At 52.9% G+C, this 24,631-nt stretch overlaps 1 protein-coding gene across 1 annotated transcript; it reads right to left on the reverse strand.

Moving 5' to 3' along the window:
• Positions 1-558: 558 nt before the first annotated feature.
• On the reverse strand, positions 559-18,172 carry LOC135895440 (C-type lectin lectoxin-Lei1-like). The gene is made up of 6 exons (XM_065423551.1): positions 18,104-18,172; positions 12,787-12,866; positions 5,483-5,628; positions 5,059-5,196; positions 3,412-3,526; positions 559-900 (listed from the first exon to the last, which is right to left on the reverse strand). Exons 2-6 carry the CDS (start codon positions 12,851-12,853, stop codon positions 833-835), a joined length of 534 nt encoding a protein of 177 aa, XP_065279623.1. The 5' UTR covers positions 12,854-12,866; positions 18,104-18,172; the 3' UTR covers positions 559-832.
• Positions 18,173-24,631: the final 6,459 nt, after the last annotated feature.

Below are 24,631 nucleotides of genomic sequence, written 5' to 3' on the forward strand. Positions count from 1 at the left end.
TTAGCCCCACCAGCACAGACCGAGATGGGGAGGGGCTTTCCCCAGGGATGGTCACAGAGGAAGCTGTTGGCGGCCAAGCCAGGAATGGAACCCAGGAGTCCTGGCTCAGTCTGTTGTTGGTATGAATGGGGTAGATGTGTATGGAGCCCATGTACCCCACTGTACGGGTCCCTCTCAGTGCCTGATCCCCAGGCATCTGCTGCAGCTCTCAGCCACGCGTTCTTAGTCCTTTAGCTCCAGCGGTGGAGAGCTCTGATGTTTACACCACAGACAGACACATTCCTGCTTTGAGGCACTCAGTGTCTGAGTGGAGATGAGAGCAGGAGGAGGTGACACAGGGACGGTGGGACAGAAAAGAGAGAAAACTCTGGTTATTGCAGGGAGACCAAGTCCTGTCCCTTAGCCTAAAGGCCAGGCCCAACCTTACTCCCTCTGGGGGTCCCCGTCCTTTCCTCCAGTGGGTTCTGGGCTATTTAGGAGAAAGTCAGAGGGGGCTGGATGGACTCATCTGCATCAGGGCCAGGAATGGGACAGAGGAGACACACACACAGACCTGCATGCTCAGGAGAGTTTATTCTTGGAGTGGGCTGCAGCCATTGAGGGGAAGGGAGGGAAGGGGCGGGCTTGTAACTAGAACAGAGATACTTGGGGGAAGAGAGTTTGCAGCTGGGGAAGTGAGATCTGGTCTCTCGGGGAGGGAGGGGACTGGCCCTTGAAGCAGCAAAAGCATCGGAAAGTCTGGGTCGTTATCTGATCACCGCCAAGGATCCCAGTTCTTTTGCATCCCAGGCGCTGAGCTCCCACTTCAGGCGCAGGCGAGTGACTCCCCTCGCTAGCGTCGATACTTGCAAATGTAGGCGTTTTGCTTGTTACAGGGAATATCGTTCCATTCCTTAAAACCTAGAAGGTAAAACAGAAATCACTGGGGCGGGGGAAGGGCGAGTGGGGCCATTCCTGCCCTTACAGTGACCCCCCCTCATTGCACCCTGCTGAGAGAAGACCCCAGCTCCTGGGCATGAGGCTGTGAGGATGAGGAGGCTGGAGATGAAGGCCTGAGGGATGCTGTGTCCATGCACACATTGACAGACAGTCCCTGCCCCAGAGAAAGCACAGTCTAAATAGACAAGAGGTGGGAAGGGAAACTGAGGCCCAGAGTGGGGAAGTGACTTGCCCAAGGTCACCCAGCAGCTCAGTAGCAGGGCTGGGAACAGAAGCCAGGTCTCTGGAATCACAGTCCCGTAGCTAGCCACTAGGCCACACTGCCTCTTGATCTGCGACTGCTGTTACCTCCCATCCCCCCCAACACCCCTCAAAAGGCCACAAAGGAGAGCACAAGAGCCCTGGCTACATGCCAGAGGAGAGACAAGCTCAGGAAGAGGGAAGCCAGCTCGCTCTGTGCTGAATGAGCCGGCCCTACCTCCATCTCCTACACATTTGGGTATGAGCATGGCCCAGAGGCAGCTCTGAGGATTCTGGTTGATGGATTGTTGTGAATTTCACCCTCTCTCTGTGATGCTCTATACCTTGGGAGAACAACAAGCACCCCCATGTTCATCCTTGTAAAGTGATTGTGTGGTATCCAATGCAAAGCTTGTCATGTTGGGTGTCTTCGAAAAGCTCATGATGGACTGAGCATCGTTGCTACAGTAATGTTATAGGCTATAATTTAATGTTTGTAGTTATGAGGCTAAAAATGTATCTTCATTGCTTAAAATAAGCCCTGGGAAAAACTCTCCAGGAGCAGAGGGGCAGTTCACACCTCATCAGGGCAGGTATGGGACAAACCCGGCCCAGCTTTGCAGGAACAAAGGACACTGGCCTAGGCAGCAACAAAGGATCTGTTGTACTCTTGAGTGAGTCACCCCCTTTCCCTTCCTTTGGTCAGTTTGGGACTGCGATGAGATAAGGCTCACCTGAGTCGGGGGTGGGGGGGCGGCAAAGCCAAGAGGGAAGAAAGAACATGATAAAAGGGAGAGATGTTTGCCATGTTATTCCTCTCTCTTCCACCTCCATCTACAGACATCACCACCAAGCGACTGAAGCGCTGATCAAAGGGGAGAGCCTGGCTGAAGGGCAACCAGCCAGCCTGTGGTGAGAAGCATCTAAGTTTGTAAGGGCACTGAAAGTGTTAAGATCAGCTTAGAAAGCGTTTTGCTTTTATTTCATTTGACCAAATCTGACTTGTTGTGCTTTGACTTATAATCACTTAAAATCTATCTTTGTAGTTAATAAATCTGTTTGTTTGTTCTACCTGAAGCACTGTGTTTGGTTTGAAGCATGTCAGAGACTCCCCTTAGGATAACAAGCCTGGTACATATCAATTTCTTTGTTAAATTGATGAACTCATATAAGCTTGCAGAGTCCAGCAGGCATAACTGGACACTGCAAGACAGAGGTTCCTAGGGTTGTGTCTGGGACTGGAGATATTGGGTAGTGTCATTTGGTTGCACAATCCAAGGAACAGCTTACATGCCAGAGGCTCTGTGTGACCAGCCCAGGAGTGGGGGTTCTCACAGCAGAGCAGGGTCAGGCTGGCTCCCAGAGTCAAGGATTGGAGTGACCGAGCAGATCACTGGTCCAGATAACACCAGAGGGGAACGTCACGCTCTCCCATTCGCAGAGCCACACAGCCCTGGGAGCATTATCCAGAAACCTTTTCCACATTTGTTTTGCAAATTTTTCACTTCTACTGTTTGCTGAGTGTGTGATTGGTTATGCAGGTCACATGGCATTGCTCCCGCTCCATAATTGGATGCGCGACTCTTTCAGTAGCAGATAATGGAAAAGCAAATCCTGCCCAGCGTGAGTTTGAGGGAAGGAGCATTCATGCCAACGCTGCTGAACACTCAAACTCCATCTGAGGCTGGGCGAGTCATGTGACTAGCAGGGCCCATGAACAATGAGTCACTCATGCATTGGCGAATGAGCTTTCCCTTTCAGCCAGTCTCCGTCCTACCAGCCCTGGCCTCCCCAGCAGAGGGGACAGGCGGGCTGTGGCTGAAGCCACTGTGCTCTGGCCATCCAGGCTGTTACTGCCCTGAGGCTGCTCTAAATTGCCCTGGGGCCCAAATCGCCCCCTGGCTGCCTCCAGAATCAGTTTGGCAAAAGCCACCAATGCACCAACCGAAGAATCCATACCCCACCTAGATATCAACCAGTGGGCAATAGCTCTGGGGCCAAATGTACTGCATGGCCTGCCTCTGACTGGAGCTGAGCCTCAAACTGGGACACATGGGGGAGGAGTTACCAGGTGAGATCAGGGGATTATCTCTGGAGAGCGGCAGTGTGAGCTGAGGGAGAGAGGCAGGATGCCTGGACAGGAGGTCATGTCCTCAGACAGAGGTGGAGAGTGTGGCCAGGGTCCCATCTTGGCTCCTTTGCTGGTGAATGTGCGTTTGAGCATCTGCTTACCTGTTTGTCTCAACAGCTCAGTACAGTACTCGTTGCCGCCTGTGTTGTTTGGTTCCCCAATTTTCCAATTACTGTAGCAAAAGTAGGAGCGATCTGTCCACCTCCAGCGTTTGTTCTGCAGAGACAGGGGAGAAAGGTCGTGGGGTCCCGGGGAGAAGAGACCTTGGTGATAAGGCACCATAGAAACACCTAAATCCAAAACAGAAGTGCCCTCCACAAGCAGAGGGAGAAAGTTGGGGAAGGGCCGTGGGGCAGTGGGTGGGGAGAGGCCAGCTCAGGGGGAAGGGCTCTGGAGACGCTGATCTAATAGTAACACTTAGCACATGAACTTCACCTTCTACTTCAAAGCTCTTTGCCTGAATTAATGAATCTCCTTGCCATGAAGCAGTTGCTCTGGAGTATGTTCTAGTCCCTTATGGCACGGCCTGCCGTGTGTCACTAGTGGTTTAATGTGGGTGAGCTCATCCTGTATAAGCAAAATGAAAGTGCGTCTGTGATGGAGACGCTGGATGGATCAGTGAATGGGACAAGGGGCCTTTTCCCTCTAGCGGGCTCAGCACCAGTCTGACCCCAAGTTAGCAGGACTGGCTACCTCAGTAGAATCAGAGAAGGGGAAAATGCGGCCTTTCAGCTCTAGGGGTGCTGGCTCTGGCCTGGCCCCAGCTCATGGGGGGACTAGCTGGCTTCATGGGTCAGAGTGCTAGTTCCAATCCATTGCCAGGCCAGGGGAAGCTGGATGGCTGAGGATACTACAGAATGGGATACAGAGTCTCTCACTCCTCCCGCACTGGGTCCAGTCCAGCCTGGGGTCTGGGGCAGGGGATCCAGGGCCTGAGTCTGTGTGTGCTGTTTGGGGAGCCTTCTGAGCCCAGCACCTCCCTGAACAAAGAGGATAGAAAGGAAACTAATGGCGACAAAGCTGCAGATGGCGCGTGACAAGTTTACGAAGGGGGTGGTGTAATGGGATTGCCGGCGATAGCCTAGGCTGGACTCAGTGTCCCCGGAGGTTCTTTCCAGGCCTATGTTCATAATGGCTCCTTCCCACGCTGGGGCCTCCTTCCCAGCCTGTGACTGCTCCCCCTTCGTCTCCCTGCCCTAAGGAGCTGGGGGTCTCCTACAGAAAACCAGGTGAGAACGGGTTCCCCTAGCTGAGGGAGTGACCAGCAGTGTCAGGGGCAGTGCAGAGGTCAAGCGGGACAGAGACTCAAGTCTTGGGCAGGAAAATGTTACTAGAAAACTTGGAGAGGGTGGAGTGGCGATGGGATGTGGGGTGTACGGGGAGGGCACGGCACGTTGCATGAGCTGGGAGGGGGGAAGGGAAATGGGGCAGTAGTTGGAGAGGCAGGTGCAGGTCCAAGTTCAGTCTGATGACCAAGGAGACCCAGGCCTGGTTGTATTTAGAAGGGAAAAGCCAAAGGGGAGTCGGAGCTTAGGGTAGGATGGAGACGGAAAGGGTGCGGGAGGGTGGAGTGCAGATGGGAGACCCTGGTGCCCAGGACAGGGAGAAGGGGTTTAGGAGAGGAAGAGGGAGATCTTGGCAGCCCCTATGAAGGGCTCATGGGAAATGGTCTCTGCACAGCCCCTGGGAAACAGAATCATGGCGGGGGGGAGCAACTGCCAGGGGCAAAGCAGGCTCCGGGCACTCACATGCTCAGGGTTGTGGAGTCCGATCCACACAGCATCCTTGGAGCCTGTCTTGATGATGTGTCTGGCCACCATGTCCCCTTCTGCCGCAGAGAGAATGGAGGCGAGATGGGCCCCCTTGTGGAGATACTGACACTGCACCTGCAGCAGGGACATCAGCAGAGTCTGTTACTCCCCCTGTACGAGGACGCTGTTTGGCACTGGTGTGGGGTCCTGCCCCGCCAGGCTGCAGCAGTAGAAGGGACGGCTGTGAGGGGAGAGAGCCCCCTGTCTGTGCCTCTTCCCAAGCCCGAGTGCCTGGCACTAGCCACGTCACCTCTGCAGGGATACACCCAAGGGCCAATGGTGATGTCACCAAACCCCTTCAGTCCCTGCCCCTGCCAACTAACCCGCCTCACCCCACGGATCCCTGAGAAGAACCTCATACCTCAGCCTCTGACCAGGTCATCCTTTGGGGGAAGAACTTGTAGCAATGGCGTTTGAAGGGCTGCCAGCCACTGCGACAGTACCAGGCCTCTACTCCTGATCCGAGAGAGGGGATGGGATGGGGAGAGAGGACATTGCGGGGAGAGGCTGTTTTGGAGAAGAGAATGGAAGCAGAGATGTCAGTTGTTGTCTTTCCAGCTTCTCCAGATCTCAAAAATCCTGTGAACTTTTGACTTCTCTCAGAATGGCCACTATCTCCTATTACATTCAATGGGGCTGAAGCCACTCAGTTAAAATAGCTGTCACTCCCTTGCCCCCTTTGTCTGTGGCAGTGAGGCTGTCCTAGTAAAAATTACCACTGTCTCCCTTCCCAAGAGGACAGGAGCTGGGGTGCCCTCAGGGAAGATGGTCACCTCCTATCTTCTGTGCAGGGGCACTGGGGAACCTGACGGGGAGGGGTAGCAAGGGGGATAAGTCAGAGTACACAAGGGACTATGGGGTGAGGTGGGGCCGCACTGGGTGTCATGGGGACACTGGTGAGGCTGAGAGCAGAGGGGAGGTTGGGGACACTGGACTATAGTAGAGGATGAAGGGACACCACACACCGATTTGTCAACCTAGTGAGGAGGGCTTGAAACTAGGTCTAAAGGGGCAGGTGATAGAATCCCACGGGTGACCTTAAAAGAAAGTTAAATGTTGGGGGAGGGGGAAAAGAAAATAACTATAGCATCATAGAAGCAACAAGAGGGGTAATTGTGTGGGAACCTGCTCTACATCTCAGATGTCTATACACATGTAAGCAGAGTCAGAATGAGCTCTCCCCTGACATCTGGTGGTGAGTTGTGGAAAAGGACTTCAGGGGATGATCTCGTTTGCATGAGCACACCCACCCTGCCTAGCACGATGGGACGGCTTGCCCAAATGGTCACTTTGGCTGCTGTGGGATCCCCAGTCTCTTTGTTATTGTGGCAGGAGTAATAAAGGTTGTGATCCTGGTTATGTGACTCAAGGACATGAGAACTGTACTTGGCCTTTTATGACAGAGGGACTCGCCCTCATCTAAGTAGCACTTGCTAGGCAAGGGACACGGGTTCCAAAGCCCAGTGAATTGAGATAGATGGTTGGTTTTTATCCTTTTTTGTTGCACTGTGTAGTAACAGTGCTACTTTTGACTCTTCTAGGAGTTTTGTTGCATACCACAGAGCTGAAATCACTGATATTTGGGTCTAAATGTTAAACTTATTTTGGTGTACCAGCACTGAGGCTCCCCTACTACCAGCTAAAATTATTGAGAGCTGCGTTAAGGTGGGGTGGCTGAAGACAAGTTGGTGAGCAGCTAGCAGGATGGTGAGTGAATAAGGGAGAGGCATGGCTAATAGAGTGGATAGCAGGGTGGCTGGTGGAGCAGAGCCCCATGGAGAGGTGTGGCAATCGGCCATCAACTTGCGCAGCAGAGCATGTAAGATGCCCCCCCATATCTCCCCCACTTCTACCCAGGTGAGGAGGTGGACTCTGTAGAGGAACTTCTGAACTCTGGGGGGCTGCACTGACCAAGGACAGAAACTGTGGGAGGGGTGACTTTTGGGTTGCTGGACTTAAGACCCTGAGGGGAAAAGGACACTGCCAAACTTACTTGGGGGTGGGTCTTTTGCTCATGGTTTGTGTTATGAATCCTTTTTGTGGTGTTTCCCCAACATAATGCCCAGGGCCAGCTCCAGGTTTCTTGCCGCCCCAAGCAAAAAAAAAAGGGGGAGGGGGCGGAGTGCCACTGCCGAAGCAAAAAAAACCAAAACGGAGTGCCGCCCCTTGAAAAGGGCCGCCCCAAGCACATGCTTGGAACACTGGTGCCTAGAGCTGGCCCTGATAATGCTGCATTGTCTCCCTCCTTTATTAAAAGGCTTTTGCTACACTCAGACTCTGTGCTTGCGAGAGGGGAAGTATTGCCTCTTAGAGGTGCCCAGGGGAGAGGTATGTAATTTTCCCAGGTCACTGGGTGGGGGCTCGAGCCGGTTTGCATTATGTTATTGAAATGGAAGCCCTAGATACTGAACCCGGCCCTTGTTGCTGCCAACTCTGACGGGCAGAAGGGTTACACACAAATGCAAGGAGTATGGGAAATAAACAGAAGAACAGGAAGTATTAGTATATAAGCTAAATTATGACTTCATTGGCACCAAAGAGACTTAGTGGGATAAACCTCATGACTGGAATATTGGTAGAGAGAGGTACAGCTTGTTCAGGAAGGGCAGGCAGAGAACAAAGGGAGGAGGTGTTGCGTTATACACCAATAATATATCCACTTGTTCTGAGGTCCAGAAGGTGAGACACAGGCCAGTTGAAAGTCTCTGAGTAAAGATAAAAGGGGAAAAATAGAGGTGATGTCATGGTAGGGGTCTACATAGACCACCAAGTCCGGGGGATGTCGATGAGGCATTTATAGGGCTAATAACAGAAATATCCAACAGACAAGACCTGGTAATAATGGGGGGACTTCAGTGTGCCCGATATCTGTTGGAAAAGTAATATGGCAAAACATCAAATTTTCAAAACATTCTTAGAATGTATTGGGGAGAACTTCTTATTTCCAAGGTGCAGAAAGTAACAAGGGGAACAGCCATGTTAGACCTAATTCTTACTCACAGGAAGGAATTGGTTGCAAATCTGAATTTTGAAGACAGTTGGGTGAAAGTGATCATGAAATGACAGATTTCATGATTCTAAGGAAGGGAAGAAGTGAGAGCAGGAGAATAAACAAAGTGGACTTCAAAAAGCTGATGTGGCAGTGTATGCACACCCTGTCTCCTGTTGGGGGGAGAGTGGGTGTGCGGACACTACAGTTACTGTGTACCTGTCTTGGGCCTCAGGCTCACCATGCTGAGGTCCAAGGGTCTGAGCCAATACAGCAGCCCTTGTGTTCAGGGCAGCATGGCCTAGCATCCAGAATCAATACAGCAGCCTTCAGATACAGGGCAGTGTGGCCTAGTGGCCAACACCCCAGGAGCTGCCACCAGGGGCAGTAGCGGTCCAGGTAGGGGGGCCCAGGCCCACCCTACTCCACCAGGCCCTGACCCAGGGCCCCAACAGTGATGAAGTGGTCTGCCACTGGGTCAGCAGAGAATCCATTGAAAGACACTGACCTCACACTGGTGGGAGATACCACTTGTTCACCCTTCCTGGGTCACTTCCTACCATGCTTCCTGAAGTTGTAGTCCATGGAGCACTGGGTCTCTGGGCTCCTCAATGCAGGTAATTCCCTGGGGCTCCATTGGCCACAGATCTCCAGTCCAGATCTCCAGATCTCTGGCTCCCGCAGGCAAGTGTTGTGATGACTCCTCAGCTGTAGTCTCCATCAAAGGTCCTTCCTCTCCAGCAGTCCTGTCCCCCCCTCCGGACTGAGCCGGGCTGCTCCCTTTTATACTAGCAATCCAGCATAGCACTTGGAGCATGCCCAGTACAGTCTGAGGGATGGAATTTCCTCCACCCATAGTGTGGGGTTAACCCCTTCCAGCCCATTGCAGGGTATGCACACCCCGTCACAGCTGACTTTAACAAACTCAGAGAACTTATAGGCAAAGTCCCATCAGAAGTAAATCTGAGGGGAAAAGGAGTTCAGAAAAGCTGGCAGTTTCACCAAGAGACAATATTAAAGGTACAACAGCACATTATCCTGATGCAAAGGAAAGATGAGAACAATAAGAGTCAGAGGCCAGTATGACTCCATGAAGACCTCTTCAATTACCTGAAAATCAACAAGGAATCCTACAAAAAGTGGAAATATGGACAAATTGTGAAGGAGGAGTACAAAAGAATAGCACAAGCTTGTAGGAACAAAATCAGAAAAGCTAAGGCACAAAATGTTTACATTGAGCAAGGGACATAAAAGGCAATGAGAGGTTCTATAAATACATTAGGAGCAAGAGAAACATGCAGGAAAGTGTATGTCCACTACTTAGCTGGGAAGGAGAGCTACTAAAAGACGGAATCAAGAAGGCTGAGGTGTTTGATGCCTATTTTGCTTCAATATTGACAAAAAAAAGTCAATTGTGACCTAGGGTGACCAGACAGCAAGTGTGAAAAATTGGGATGGGGTGGGGTTAATAGGAGACTATATAAGAAAAAGACCCCAAAATCGGGACTGTCCCTATAAAATCAGGACACCTGGTCACCCTGATTGTGACCAGATACTTAACACAATCAATATTATCAACAATGGGGAAGGAATGCAAGCCAAAATAGGGAAAGAACCAGTTAAAGAATGTTTAGATAATTTATGATTCACATAGGCAGAGCTTAATGAAATTCATTGTAGGATACTTAAGGAACTAGCTAAAGCAATCTTGGAACCATTAGCAATTATCTTTGAGAAGTCCTGGAGGATGGGTGAGGTCCCAGAGGACTGGAGAAGGGAAAGCAATGTAACTATCTTTAAAAAGGGAACAATGAAGATCTGGGAAATTATAGACCAGTAAACTAACTTTGATACCTGGAATGATACTGGAACAAATTATTTAAAAAAATCAATTTGTAAGTATCTAGTGGATACTTGGGTTATAAGTAATCACCAATATGGAATTGTCAAGATCAAATTGACATTGGGGGGAGGGATAGCTCAGTGGTTTGAGCATTGGCCTGCTAAATCCAGGGTTATGAATTCAATCCTTAAGGGGACCATTTAGGGAACTGGGTAAAAAACTGTTTGGGGATTGGCCCTGCTTTGAGTAGGGGGTTGGACTAGACAACCTCCTGAGCTCCTTTCCAACCCTGATATTCTATCCCTTGTCATGCCAAGTCAACCTAATTTCCTTCTTTAACAGGGTTACTGGCTCCATGAATGGTAAGACACTGTTAACTTCATATATCTTGATTTTAGTAATGCTTTTGACACAGTCCCACATGATTCTTTCATAAGCAAACTATGGAAATGTGATCCATGTGAAATTTCTAGGTGGGTGGGTGCACCGCTGGTACTCAAAAAGTAGTTATCAATGCTTTGCTGTCAAACAAGGTAACATATTTAGTGGTGTCCCTCGGGATCTGCCCTGGGTTTGGTACTATTCAACATTTTCATTAATGACTTGGATAATGGAGGGGAGAGTATGCTTATAAGTTTTGTGGATGACACCAAGCTGGGAGGGGTTGCAAGCACTTTGGAGGACAGGATTAGAATTCAAATAGTCATAACAAATTGGAGATTTGGTCTGAAATCAACAAGATGAAATCCAATAAAGACAAGTGTAAAGGAAGGAAAAATCAAATGCACCAGTACAGAATGGGGACTAACTAGGTAGGTGGTAGCACTGCTGAAAAGGATCTGGAGGTTCTAGTGGATCACAAATTGAATATAAGTGAACAATGTGATTCAGTTGAGAAGGCTGATATCATCCTGGGGTGTTGTGACGGCGTATACAAACCCCACACTGGGCAACCAGGAGTTAAGGACATTCCACACCTGTAGGAAATGCCCCAACTGGAGGAGGAGTTAAAGGGCAAGGGAGCAGCTCATTTGGTGACGGAGCAGGGAAGAGAGCAGACCTGCGATCTGCAGCTCCAGCAGAGGAGAGCTGAGATGAGGAAAAGGCAGAATCTCTCCCCACAACAACTGCTCAAAGGTCCCTCGCTGAGGGAAGGGAGGACCTGTTACAGAGACAGCCTGGGAGGGGAGTATCCCTCTCTCCCATGGACTCTGAGTTTTGCTAATTCCCCTGCACTTGCTTGGACGGCCCTAGAAGGGGAAGGCCCTAGGGCTGATCTGGCCCACGAGGGGGCCATACCAAAGGAGGAGGCCGTTGCCAACCCAAGAGAGGAGGAGAGCTACCCCCTGCATGCAGCTGCCAGAAGGTCCCTACCTTGGGACAATAGCGGGGGTGGGGGTGGTAGGAAGTGGCCCAGGGGGGGCAGCCTTAAGCAGCTGTGGCTGTGAGACCACTCAAAGGGTCCTGGGTCAGAGCCTGGTGGAGGGGGAGGGCCTGGGATCCCCTGCCAACAAACCCCCTGCAAGTCACGGGCCTAAGCCCTGACCACTAGGGGATGCTCCCTACCGACCAACCCCCGAGCGAGGACTGTCACAGGTGTGTTAACAGGAGTGCTGTGTGTAAGACACAGGAGGACAATGTCCTGCTCTGCTCAGCACTGGCAAGGCCTCAGCTGGAGTTCTGTGCACAGGCCTGGTGCCGCACTTTCAGAAAGACGTGGATAAGATGGAGAGAGTCCAGAGGAGAGCAACAGAAATGATCAAAGGTTTAGAGAATCTGAGCTATGGGGAAAGGTTAAAAAACTGCACATTTTTAGCCTTCAGAAAAGAGACTGAGGGGGGCCTGAGAACAGTCTTCACGTATGTTATGGGCTGTCATAAAGAGGACAGTGATCAATTGTTTTCCATGTCCACTGAAGGCCGGACAAGGATCAGTGGGCTTAATCTGCAGCAAGGGAGATTTAGATCAGATATTAGGAGAAACTTTCTAACTCTCAGGGCACTGAAGCTCTGGAACAGGCTCCCAATGGAGGTTGTGGAACCTCTGTCACTGGAGGTTTTTAAGACCAGGTTGGACAAACACCTGTCAGGGATAATCTAGGTTTACGTGGTCCTGCCTCAGTATGGGGGGGCTGGACTAGGTGACCTCTGGAGGCCTCTTCCAGCCTTACATTTCTATGATTCTCTGAGAGCTGAGGGCCCAAAGAGGGAAGAGAAGACAGAGAGCTACTGACAAATGGATGTGGGAGGGATTAGCAGTATGTGGAGTAACTGCAGAGACTTGTGGGGCTAAGTAAGGAAGCGGTGCCAGGGAAGAGAAATAGTCTATGGACCCAGGATTTTTCTTTGGAGGGGAGAAGGAGGGAAGATTTTGGATTATCAAAATCAGAGGGATCAAGTTGACGAAGAGGCGCCATTTTGAGCCCAATGAAAAGAGATGGACGTGACTCATTGGGGACGTTTTCCCACATTCTGTTCCCTGGGTAGGATGGGACCCCGCACACAGTGGGGAAAGTCACTCCCTAGGCAGCAGCAGGAGATGGGGGCGGGTTTAGCTCCCAGCCTGTCTCTCACACTCAGCCCCAGTAGGTCCCAGGGATTCTCTCTGCACTCAGAGCCGGGGGGAGCAGGAAGCAGCCTCACCCCTCGAGCAGGTGCTGAACCGCTGGGGTCTGGATTCATGGGTTTGGTGGGGAAGGGGCTCTGGGGACCCAGCTGCGAGGGCTGCTCCCCCATGGTGGGGCTGGAGGCCCCTGAGTGAAATGAATTCACTTCCCATCGAGGGCAAACAGCACCTGGGGGCTCCAGCTCAGAGGGGCCAGGCAGGAACTCACCTTCCAGTGAGGGGTTAAAGATCAGGCAGCCGAGGAGGCAGAGGCTGAAGTAGGCGACTAGCCCCATCTTCTCACTTCTCCTGGGGAGAAAACACAACGGGGAGATGGGGCCATAAGAGCCTGAGACTTCCCCCGGAACGACCCCCCACCCATCCCTCAGAGGCATTTCAGTACTTCAGAGCTGGGGCTGTTTGCTAAAGGGCCGGGCTGGGCTGGAAGGGCCCCGAGAGGGATCCCATCCCCCAGCCCTGGGGCACCGAGCTCGGGGCCCATCTCCCTGGGTCCGAAGGGCCCTTCCTTGTCCACCCTTCACTGAGCCGTGCCCCAGGGACAGAACTGGACATCCAACAGGGAGCCAGGTCCCAGCTCCTCAGTGGCTGGGCTCTGCAAGCTGCATCTCCAGGGACTCCCCAAACCAGGGCTGCAGGTGGGGAGGGGGGGGGGGTCAGCAGGGAGGCCCTGGTCACTCAGACGGGACCTGGTTCCAGGCAACAGGGTCCCATTTGCAGAGCAAATCAGTTCTCAGAAGGGGCATTTTCCATCTCCTGCTGTCCCTCTCTCCCCCAGTGCTGGAGCTGGCAGGTCCCCACGTTAGCCACCTACATGGAACTTGGAGGGAGAGCACAGGTGGCAGGAGGGGAGAGTTTGGAAGAGCACCAGTGCCACCAGGATGGAGGCCAGTCTGTGTGCAGGTGGCTCACAGACAACTGGTGCCTCCCCCTATGGGGGAGCACAAGCTAAAAGGGAGGATATGTGACCGCCCTACATGTCTCCTCCACACCCTGTCCCCAGCTCAGGGCCCCTGCGCTCTCCCCACCCCCTCCCCGCCCCTTGTTACCTGTGGGGGGTGGTAGGGTTGCCACTTTTGGTTGGATGTATTCCTGGAGATTTCATCACATGACATAATCGTTAATTAAAGATTAATCTTTAATTCATGGAGACTCCAGGCCAATCCGGGGTGGTTGGCAACCCTACAGGGGCTCTGTCCTCCCACTGCACCGGCTCCTCCCCAGCATGTCTGGCCGCTCTCCCTGGCAGCCGTGCCCAGGCGGGAAGTGGGCTGGAGCTGCTCCCAGTTGCTGCTCTGGGCAGCGTAGCCAGCTGCCTGGGAGAGAACCTGGCTGGGGAGGGGCAGCAGCAGCATCTAGCTTCCTGCCTGCGCTGGGCCTCTGGGGACAGGGGCCAAGCATGCCGGGGGGGGGGGGGTGGCTCACTTGGCTGCTCTCCCCGGAAGCCAAGCCTGGGCTGGAGGCAGCGTCCTACGGCCGGAAGAGGCTCTTATCCTGCCCTCTTTCTGCTTCCCACTCGGGCCGGCTGCTGGGGGGCACTTTACCCTGCCTCCTCCCGACACGTCCATCTTGTCCCATGGAAAGTTCCGGGCAGATCCCCAGGGAGTGTAAATCAGCTGGATTCCCCCTGAAGTCAGTGGGGGGATCCCCAGCGGGTACAGTCTGGTGTGGGGCTATTGAAGTCCTTGGGGTCAGACCCCCAGCGGGTGGGCGTTGGTCAGAGCTCTGCTGGAATCACCAGGACTAGAACCCCAGCGGGTGTAAACTGGCCAGAGCTCCACGGGAGTCAATGGAGTCACACCAGCTGGGGCCTGGCCCCCATCAGTGCAGGGTAAAATGGCAACTTTCCCAATTCCCGTCCCTCCAGCCCGGGGAGGCACTCGGCCCATCACGCGCCCTGTGCTTGGCTCGTCAGCGCCCTGCACTGGGTGTTGTCATTTACACCTGTGCAAAGAGACTGTGAAATGCACCATCCTCCCTGGGCGGCGAGTTACACCTACACCTCTACCCCGATATAACACGGTCCTCGGGAGACAAAAAATCTCACCGCGTTATAGGTGAGAAAGCGTTATATCGAACTTTCTTGGCCCCCCCCGTTCATTGTTCCCTGACCGCCCCCTCCAGAGACCGCTGTCCCTAATCACCCCCAGGACCCCATCCCCTACCCAACCCCCCTGCTCCCTGTCCCCTCTCTGCTCCGACCCCTATCCACACCCCCCGCCCCCTGACAGGCACTCACCGGCAGCAGCGGAAAGCAGAGCAATGTGGCCCCAGCCCGCTCCACTCCGCCACCTCGATCCGCTTCCCGCCACCGGTGAGTGCGGGGAGGTTGGGGAAAGGATGCCCCCCGTACTCACCGGCGGCGGCAAGCAGAGCGCTGCGGCTGGGAGCTGGCGGAGTAGAGCAGGCTGGGGCCGGGCTGCTCCGCTTCCGCCAGTGCCAGTGAGTGCGGGTGAGGGATCCCTTACCCCAAGCGACACGGCTGGGGCCGGGGTGAGGGAAGCGGAGCGGGCTGCTCCTGGCCCCCCGCTAATCCCCCAGGCCACTCTGGGACTGCGGGGCCCCCAAAATTGCCCCCCCACAGCTCCTGCCTCCTAGATCCTCGGGGGGGGGGAGCCCCTGAATGCCCCCGAGACCCTCTGCACCTTATCCAACCCCTCGGCCCCGGCCCGGCCCCCTTAGCACGCCGCTCAGAGCAGCGTGTCAGAGCTTTACCACGTTGTAGGCGAACCTGCGTTATATCGGGGCAGAGGTGTACTGGGCACTGGTGTAAATGGTGACGTATGGTTACCAACCCTCCAGGATTGGCCTGGAGTCTCTCAGGCCCACGAAGATTGGACTAGAACTTGAGGGTGCTGCCTGTGGCCGAGGTATTGGGCCTGTTCTGGGCTGCCCACGATCCCTCCTGTCTGTCTCTGCTGCATTTCAAGGGAGCCCATTATCCTGGTATGTAGGTGCTGACCATGGCCCAGTGAAAGCGGTGTCAGACTTGCCCCCGAAGTGACTCTGTTCTCACATGTCTGTGGCTTGGCTGCTTGTATCTGGGGCTAGTGAGGCTGTTTAAAGGCCAAGCATAGCACAGACCCTGTGAATTCATAGAATATCAGGGTTGGAAGAGACCTCAAGAGATCATCTAGTCCAATCCCCTGCTCAAAGCAGAACCAATCCCCAGACAGATTTTTACCCCAGTTCCCTAAGTGGCCCCCTCAAGGATTGAACTCACAATCCTGGGTTTAGCAGGCCAATGCTCAAACCACTGAGAGATCCCTGCCCCCATGGCATGACACCTGGTTGTTGTTAGTAACTACCGGTGTGGTGCTCTGCTCTTGTTTGATGAGTCGGCTGCGTGCGAGTTTCCTTTGTGTGCTGCCCCAGCTCTGCGCAGATCGATGACACAGCAAACCCCGAGAGAACCCCCAAAGACCACAGACTCTAGTAAGGTACGAAGGAACCCGAGCCAGGTTTATTGTTAAATGAAGCACAGTAATAGTTTCCTATAGACTCTACAGGACATACTACGAAATTGTGCCCCCTGGCAATGGACCGGCTCAGTCAGTGGCGGGACTTTCCACTGCCCCCTAGGCCAGACAAAAATGCGCACTCCGGGACCTACATTTATAGTTACAGGACAGATTACTCATCCCTACTGGTGTATTGAGGTACAGCCTCTTGACTTATTGGGGGCTGTGTCCTCCTTTGATTATGTTGTTTCTATCCATTACGCTGTCCTTTTGACCCTGTCTTTAAGATGCACCTGCTTCTAGCAGCCCTCTTCTCGCCAACTTCTGTGAGTGGGGCCTGCCTCTGGCTCACAGCCCAGCTTTTGCTTAGCAATGCCTGGAAGTACTTTGGTTCAGGCTTCAGGACTCAGACTGGGCCTCTGACACAAGAGGTTGTTTCAGGGCCTCATCTTACTACACTGGTAACTTCACTCAGCTCATTTCCAAGCACCAGCTGACTCCTAATGTGAATGTTATGCTTAGATTGCAAGGCCAGGAGGGACCATTGTGATCACCTGGTCTGACCCCCCATAAAACACAGGCCAGAGCCCTGCCCCACAATAGTGCCTAGAGCAGAGATGTTAGAAAAACATCCAGTGTTGATTTTAAAATTGCCCGTGATGGAGAATCCACCACGACCCTGGGGAAGTTGTTCCAGTTACTCTCACTGCCAAAAATGTCTGCCTCATTTCCAGTCTGAATTTGTCTAGCTTCAGCTCCCAGCCATTGGATCGTGTTACACCTTTGTCTGCTAGATTGGGGAGCCCGTTGCTAATATCTGTTCCCATGTAGGTATTTATAGACTGGAATCAAGTCACCCCTTAGCCTTTTCTTTTCTCAGCTGAACAGATTGAGCTCCCTGAGTCTGTCACTATAAAACCGATTTTCTAATCCTTTAATCCTTCCCATGGCTCTTCTCTGACCCTTCTCAAATTATCAACATCCTTCTTGAACCGTGGACACCAGAACTGGGCACAGGATTCCACCAGCCATCGCACCACTGCCAAACACAGATGTAGAATAATCTCTCTGCCCCTACTTGAGATTCCCCTGTTTTTGTATCCCAGGTTTGCATTAGCCCTTTTGGCCACAGCATTGCGCTGGGAGCTCATGTTCAGCTGGTTACCCACCCCCACCCCCAAATCTTTTACAGAGTCCCTGCTTCCCAGGACAGAGGCCCTGATCCTGGAAGTCTGGCCTGCATTCTGTGTTCCTAGATGTCAGCATTTACATTTAGCCATGCTGAGACACAAATTGTTTGCTGCACCCAGTTTACCAGGAGATCCAGATCGCTCTCTATAAGTGACCTGCCCTCTTCATTATTTACCACTCCCCCAAACTTTGTGCCCCCTGCAAACTTATCAGTGATGGATTTATGTATCCTTCCTGATCGCTGATAACAATGTTAACTAGTGTAGGGCCGAGAACTGATCCCTGCAGGACCCCACTGGAAACAAACCCACCCCATGGTTGGAATGTTCCACTGGGGACACCCAGGGCTGTGGGTCCTGGGTTACCCCACGGCCGCAGCAAGGGTGAGCTTAGCTGGAGATTAGTCAGCTCCCTGCCACACTAGCCTGCTCCACCAAGGGGGTTCCCCCCACCTCTTCTGTTTCTCTGCTCTGCCTTGGCCCTCCCCCACCATCAGCCCTCCCTGCTCCAATGAGGTGGGGGCTGGAAGGGCTTGTGCAACATCCCTGGGGGAGGGGAGGAGGGCCAAAGGCCAGGGGACACCCTGCAGGGGGTGATGTGCCAGGCCTCACAAAGGGGGAGACACCTGGTTCAGTGCCAGCCAGGGAGGGTGGGGCCCTGGGCACTGCTCTCTGGGACAGGACGCTCAGCTCTGGTCCATGTGGGGCGGGGGGCAGGTCTGTGGGTGGTGGAGAGCCGGGTAGACCTTGTCCCAGGGCCCAGGCAGCTCACACAGGGCAAGTCTGGCCACCAGGCCCCGTCCCAGGGCTTGGCTGCCACCCAGCGCCCAGCACCCAGCGCGGAGGGGAGAAGGGATGGGAGGGGGGAGGGACTCACCTGTCCGTTTGTCTGTCTGTCCGTCTGTGTCTCTGGTCAAGAGCACTGGGTATTGGAGTTCAGCCTGTGCCAGGCTCTGGTTCCCCGGGGGACTTATAGCCCAGCAGGGGGGAGGGGCCGGGGGAGGAAGAAGGAGGAGGGTGTATTTGGAAATGGGACCAGATGTGACAGTTCAAACCCAGTGACGACACAGATAAGAGATGGCAATCTGCCCCCCCTTCTGCTCGGCTTCCTGCTGCCCCCTGAGACGCCCTGGCGTGGCTGGCAGTGTGAGTGTTATTGCTGCTAGTCACAGCCTGGCACTGGGAAGGGGGCGCTGGGGCAGGCGCTGAGGCAGACGGACGGCCCAGAGGGCACATGGGGCGGATTTCTGCAGGGATGATGTGATGGGGGGGGGACACAGCAACAGTTTAACGTCCTGCCTGAGTGACCCGCCCCCAACCCTCCTGTCCCCAAGCACCCAGCTGTGAGCCCCCACCACCCACCCCATTCCTGAGCACCCAGCTGTGAGCCAGCCCCCGTGACTCTGTCCCTGAGCACCCACCATCCATTCACCCCTGTTCCTGAGCAGGTATCTCCCCCCCACACAACTGTCTCTCAGCCCCCTATCCACCCACTTGTGTCCCTGAGCACCCCGCTGCGGGAATCTCCCAACCCCACATAGACCTGCCCTGGGCCCTGAGTCGCTCCTGTGGCAGGAATCGCTCTCATGCCGTGTGCTGTAAATCGAGGTCTCTCTCCCCTCCCCCCACCCATTCACTTGTATTTGCTGACAACGACGGGCGGTGGGGAATGCGGGGGAGGGGCAACAACCCAAACCATCCAGTGATGGCGTCAGTCAGCCCCAGTGGGGCCAGTGGGGCGATGAGCCTGGGCTGCCTGTTACAGACCGTGCTGGGGAAGAGGCGGTAGACTCAGGGTTTGTTATCCAGGGACTTGGACACAGGCTCAATGGCACTGAACCAAAGGCCTGCGAGGGGCCTGGGGCATGCTGGGAGCCTTGGTTATCACAGATGTTAAAGCCAGAAGGGACCACTGTGATCATCTCGTCTTGACCTCCTGTGTCACATGGGCCAGAGACCCCACCAGTGAGTTCTGTGTCCAGCCCAGAGTGTCTGGTTTCACTAGGGTAGATCTGTTGAACTGACCAGTCCCCACCATTATTTACTGCTCCCCCCATTCTTCTCTCACCTGCTAATATTTTAAATTAAAATTAAATTAATGGAGATATCCTATCTCCTAGAACTGGAAGGGACCTTGAAAGGTCATCAAGTCCAGCCCCCTGCCTTTACTAGCAGGACCAAGTACTGATTTTTGCCCCAGAACCCCAAGTGGCCCCCTCAAGGATTGAACTCACAACCCTGGGTTTAGCAGGCCAATGCTCAAACCACTGAGCTATCCCTCCCCCCAATATCAGCAGCAGAGATTTTATATTATCTTTCAGGTCATTGCAGAAGATATTGAATGTCATGGGGCTGAGAACTAATCCCTGCAAGACCCTGCTACATACACCCCTGGTGGATGGTGATTCCCCATTGACAGTTACCTTCTGGGATCTATCAGCTAGCCAGTTCTTCCTGTATTTAGTATAAAAACAAAAAGGAGGCCGGTGGCACCATAAAGACTAACAGATTTATTTGTTGTTTTTGCTGGATACAGATTAACACGGCTACCCCCTGATACTTGTATTTAGTATGAGCAACATTGACGATTTTATACTGTGGTAGGTTTTTAATCAGAATGTCCAGCGGGACTAAGCCAAATATCTTACCCAGTCTCAGTCTATCACAGGGGTAGGCAACCTATGGCACACATGCCAAAGGCGGCACGCAAGCTGATTTTCAGTGGCACTCACACTGCCCGGGTCCTGGCCACCATCTGGGGGGGCTCTGCATTTTAATTTAATTTTAAATGAAGCTTCTTAAACATTTTAAAAACCTTATTGACTTTACATACAACAATAGTTTAGTTCTATATTAAAGACTTATAGAAAGAGACCTTCTAAAAACGTTAAAATGTATGACTGGCACGCGAAACCTTACATCAGAGTGAATAAATGAAGACTCGGCACACCACTCGGCACCCCTGGTCTATCATATCAACACAGTTACCTTTATCAACCATATTTGTTATCTGAACAAAACCCCAGGCTGATTGTCTGTAATTATGCTGCCATGCCTTGATTCTTTGCTGATTACACCCTTGATTGGACTTTCCATGATTTTGCCATGATTGGTCTCAGGCTAACTGACCTAGAGTTACCCAGGGCATCCCATTTCCCTTCGTAATTAATGGCATGAGATTCGCTTTCCTCCAGTCTTCCAAAAAGTTCCCCAGAGTTTAAACAGTTCTTAAAAATCAACATTAGTGCTTCAGACACCTCCTCAGCCATGTCTTGTTATACTCTTGGGTGCCAGTTATCCAGTCCTGTTGAATTAAAAATGATTTTCTTTAACAGCTGCTATTTAACATTCTATCATAGAAGAGCAGGTATTTCTATAGCACTATAAGAGATGAGTATATTTGGGCTCTGATTGGCTGAGAGAATTCCACCCACCAGGCTGGTTCATGACATCAATGCAGTGCCTACAGCTAACAAATGGGACATGGAAAAGTTTCGGTCCCAGAGATCAGGTGCTGTAGCATCCTGCTGCCCCAGGGTTTCTGCCAAAAACCTTTTCCTCCCCAAACACTTACTCAGGCTCAGGCTCTGCGTGGAGCTGTGGTTCATTTGCAGGTTGTGTGTCACTCAGATTTCCCTGTAGTGCATTAGCAATTCTCTGTCCCCCATGTTGTGTTACAGAGCAAATGTCACCCACCCTCATCACTTGTAACCCCGAGGAATCGATTCCTGGCAGAGCCCCTCTGGGAGCCACTCAAGAGACCAAGGGGCCCCGGTTAGTGATGGGAACAGCCCAAGGGTGCTGATTGAATTATCTAGACAGGACAGGGACTGGGAGCTCTGAGGGCCGATCTCTCCCTGGCCCGGCTCCAGGGCCAGCCATACTCATGTTGCTCCCCATCACCAGGTACGACTGACCAGAGGGTCCTGCTGTCCCACCTCCCAGATGGAGCAGGGGGCAAGGGCATCGCACAGAGAGGGCTTCAGCCATCCCTCTCAGGCAGCACCCACAGACCTGTGATGGGCACCAGCTCCTGCCCCCAGTACCCAACATCTCCTCTAGAGCATCCCACAGGGAGCCAGCCTCTCCCCGTCCTGCTCAGCACCCACACAACACTGCTAGGAATACGGACCGAAGGGCCAGGCACTGAGCTCTCCTGCACAGACCGTTTGGGTGTCACCATTTTATTGCCCCATTACAAGGTGACAGTTGCTGCCACAATTGCAATTTTCTTTGTAATCTAACAGTTGTGGTATGTTAGGACCCAGCCCTGAGTGAGCAACTTACCTAGACGACCATGAGCTGAGATAACAAAGTGCCGGCTCATTGCCTCTGGGCAGGGGACGGGGGAGCTCGCTGCTCTCTGGAGTAAACCAGGTTCCTCTGACTCTCCCTGCAGCCCGACACAGCTCAGTATGGATTGGCCTTTGCATTAGGCTTGGCCAGCTGCTGCTGTGCAGGGCGAGGCCTCTGCTGGCTTCTGCCTGTATGCTTGGGGAGGCGAAGGTTTTCAGAAGAGACCTGGGGCAGCAAGATGTTACAGCACCAGTCACATGGGACAGGAACTTTCCCACTTCCCGTTGGTTAGCCTTAGGGACAGCACTGATGTCATGAGCCTGCCTACTGGGTGGAATTGTCTCAGCTAATCAGAGTCCACTTGTCCGGTACAGTCACTGATTCAGCTCTCAGACCACCAGCCCCCTGCATCCTGGCTGGGCTGGGGTTTTCTGGCCTGTGCTGTACAGGAGGTCAGACTAGATGATCACAATGGTCCCTGCTGGCCTTGGAATCTGTGGATCTATCACATGATACAAAGTTGGGAGACTAACGTATTGTGTGCCACAGGCAGAGAATAGGTGGGACCCAGGTGCCCCAATACCCAACCCAAGGCCCTGCAATGGCAGGGAACTGGTTAAGTGACACAGGCCCAGGTGATCCTAGCAAGAGACCTGCACCCCACACTGCTGAGGAAGCAAAAAAGCCCTAAGGGCCAAGCCAATCTGACCTGGGGGGAAATTCGTTCCCGACCCTGAGCACATGAGCAAGGCCCATTGGCCAAGCACTGAGAAAGCGAATTCTCAGCACCACCCCAGAGCACTGGCCTCCTCCAGCCACTGTCCCATCTCCAGCCATGGCCATCTCTAGGGATGAGGAACACAGAATGTTGGCCATCACTGCAGGCTGGGGGACTCTACCCTGGGAAGCAGCAACACTGAAAGAGATTTGGGGGTCGCGGGCGATAATCAGCTGACTATGAGCTCCCAGTGTGACGCTGTGGCCAAAAGGGCGGATACAATCCTGGAATGAATAAACAGGGAGATCAGGAGCAGAGAGGTTATTTTACCTCTATATTTGGCACTAGTGTGACCACTGCTGAAATCCTGTGTCCAGTTCTTGTTGTCATGGTTAAAGAAGGATGTTGATAAACTAGAGAGGGTTCAGAGAAGAGCCACGAGAAAGATTAAAGGATTAGAAAACCTGCCTTATAGTGATAGACCTCTTGGAGCGCTGTCAATTTCATTTAACAAAGAGAAGGTTAATTGGGTAACTTGATTATCTTATCTCCTAGAACTGGAAGGGACCTTGAAAGGTCATCGAGTCCAGCCCCCTGCCTTCACTAGCAGGACCAAGTACTGATTTTGCCCCAGATCCCTAAGTGGCCCCCTCAAGGATTGAATTCACAACCCTGGGTTTAGCAGGCCAATGCTCAAACCACTGAGCGATCCCTGCCCCATGGCATGACACCTGGTTGTTGTTAGTAACTTTCTTTGACAGAGTAACAAGCCTTGTGGATGGGGGGAAGCAGTTGACTTGGTATATCTTGACTTTAGTAAAGCTTTTGATACTGTCTCGCATGACCGTCTCATAAACAAACTAGGGAAATACAACCTAGATGGAGCTACTATAAGGTGGGTGCATAACTGGTTGGAAAACCGTTCCCAGAGAGTAGTTATCAGTGGTTCACAGTCATGCTGGAAGGGCATAATGAGTGGGGTCCCACAGGGATCCTCACAGCCAGGCATTCACCTCCAGGATGCATCTGTCTCTGCCTGACCCCCTACCCTTGACCAGAAGGATTGAAGAGAACATCACCGGCACTCCCAACTTCTTCCCAGGATGCCATGTCAGGCCAACAGATGGGTGCCTCCATGCCCTTCAGATAAGAGTCACCAATCACCACTACCCTACATTCTTCCTGGGAGTGGTGGTTGCAATCCTCCCTGCCTTGGGGGTACATGGCTTCTCCTCCTCCACCTTTGGGGGTGATTCTTCTTCACTCAATGCCAGGGCAGCATAACAGTTTTCCATCACCGTGGTGGGTGGGTTGGGATTAGGGGTGGAGCTCTGCCTGCTGCCAGAAGTAACCAGCCGGTGTCCTCCCTGTGACAGAGCCATATCCTCCTCCCCTGGTAGTGTGACAGCAGTCCTCTGTAGCTGGATAGCTTCCTCAGCCCGGGTTGTCTCCATATGAATCTCTCGAGGAATTCCTCATGGGCACAGATGCTCCTCAGCCTAGCCACCTCCTCCTGTAGCTCTCCCACCTGCTTCCTGAGTGATTCCACCAGCAGACACCTTTCACACTGGATGATCCCCCCCAGCCTGGCTTTGTGTGAGTGGGAAATGCAGGACAGTCTCTGCAACTTCACAGCAGGATCTGAGTAGAGGCATCCATGGTCAGGTTGTTTGTCTGGATACAGGCACACGAGGAGGAGACAGGAGCAGCATTGGCACTGGCGATGCGACCCTTCCTAACCATAGCAATTATGTTACATGTCCCTCCCACAAACTCCCTCTCAAACTCCCCTGTTTTCGGTCCCCTGTTTGCAGTCCCCTGTTCGCTAGCTGTGTTTGTTAAGGTACTTAGTGCTGAGTGGTGGTGTCTTGTTTGGGGGGTTTTGTGGTGGGGGTTGGAGGGATTTCACTCTTTGAACCAGGCGTGGAACACCCTTGGCATGGCACTGGCCATGAGACAATTGCAGGGAGATCTGGATAAAGGTGTCGCGGCTGCTCTGGCATCGCTTGATCGGGCCTTTCCCAAAACTGGTGACTGGAAGCAGTGTGTAAGCGGGGGAATTGTCCCACTATTGTGGGGAACTTCCCTGGCTTTCTGCACTACTCCAGTGGAACCAGACAGCGAAAGGATGAGTCCTTGCTACAACTCCCTTTAGCCAGAGGTGCAGCAGAGTCCTCACAACCCCAACAAGATTCCTGGGAAGCTGACCCCCCCAATCTTCTTGTGGTCACTCTGGGCAGGGGCAAGGTTGTCCCCACTTCTGGGTGCTCTCTCTTCACTGGCTGCTTCCCTGACCCCCAGTCACTGCATTGAGTTCCATCCAAATACAATTTATTGAACAGAAACTGTAAGAAAAATAAGGGGACAATGGAAAAGGTTAAAGGAACCAGG

The sequence above is a fragment of the Emys orbicularis genome, chromosome 1 (genome assembly GCF_028017835.1).
Source record: "Emys orbicularis isolate rEmyOrb1 chromosome 1, rEmyOrb1.hap1, whole genome shotgun sequence".
NCBI classification, from domain to species: domain Eukaryota; kingdom Metazoa; phylum Chordata; order Testudines; family Emydidae; genus Emys; species Emys orbicularis.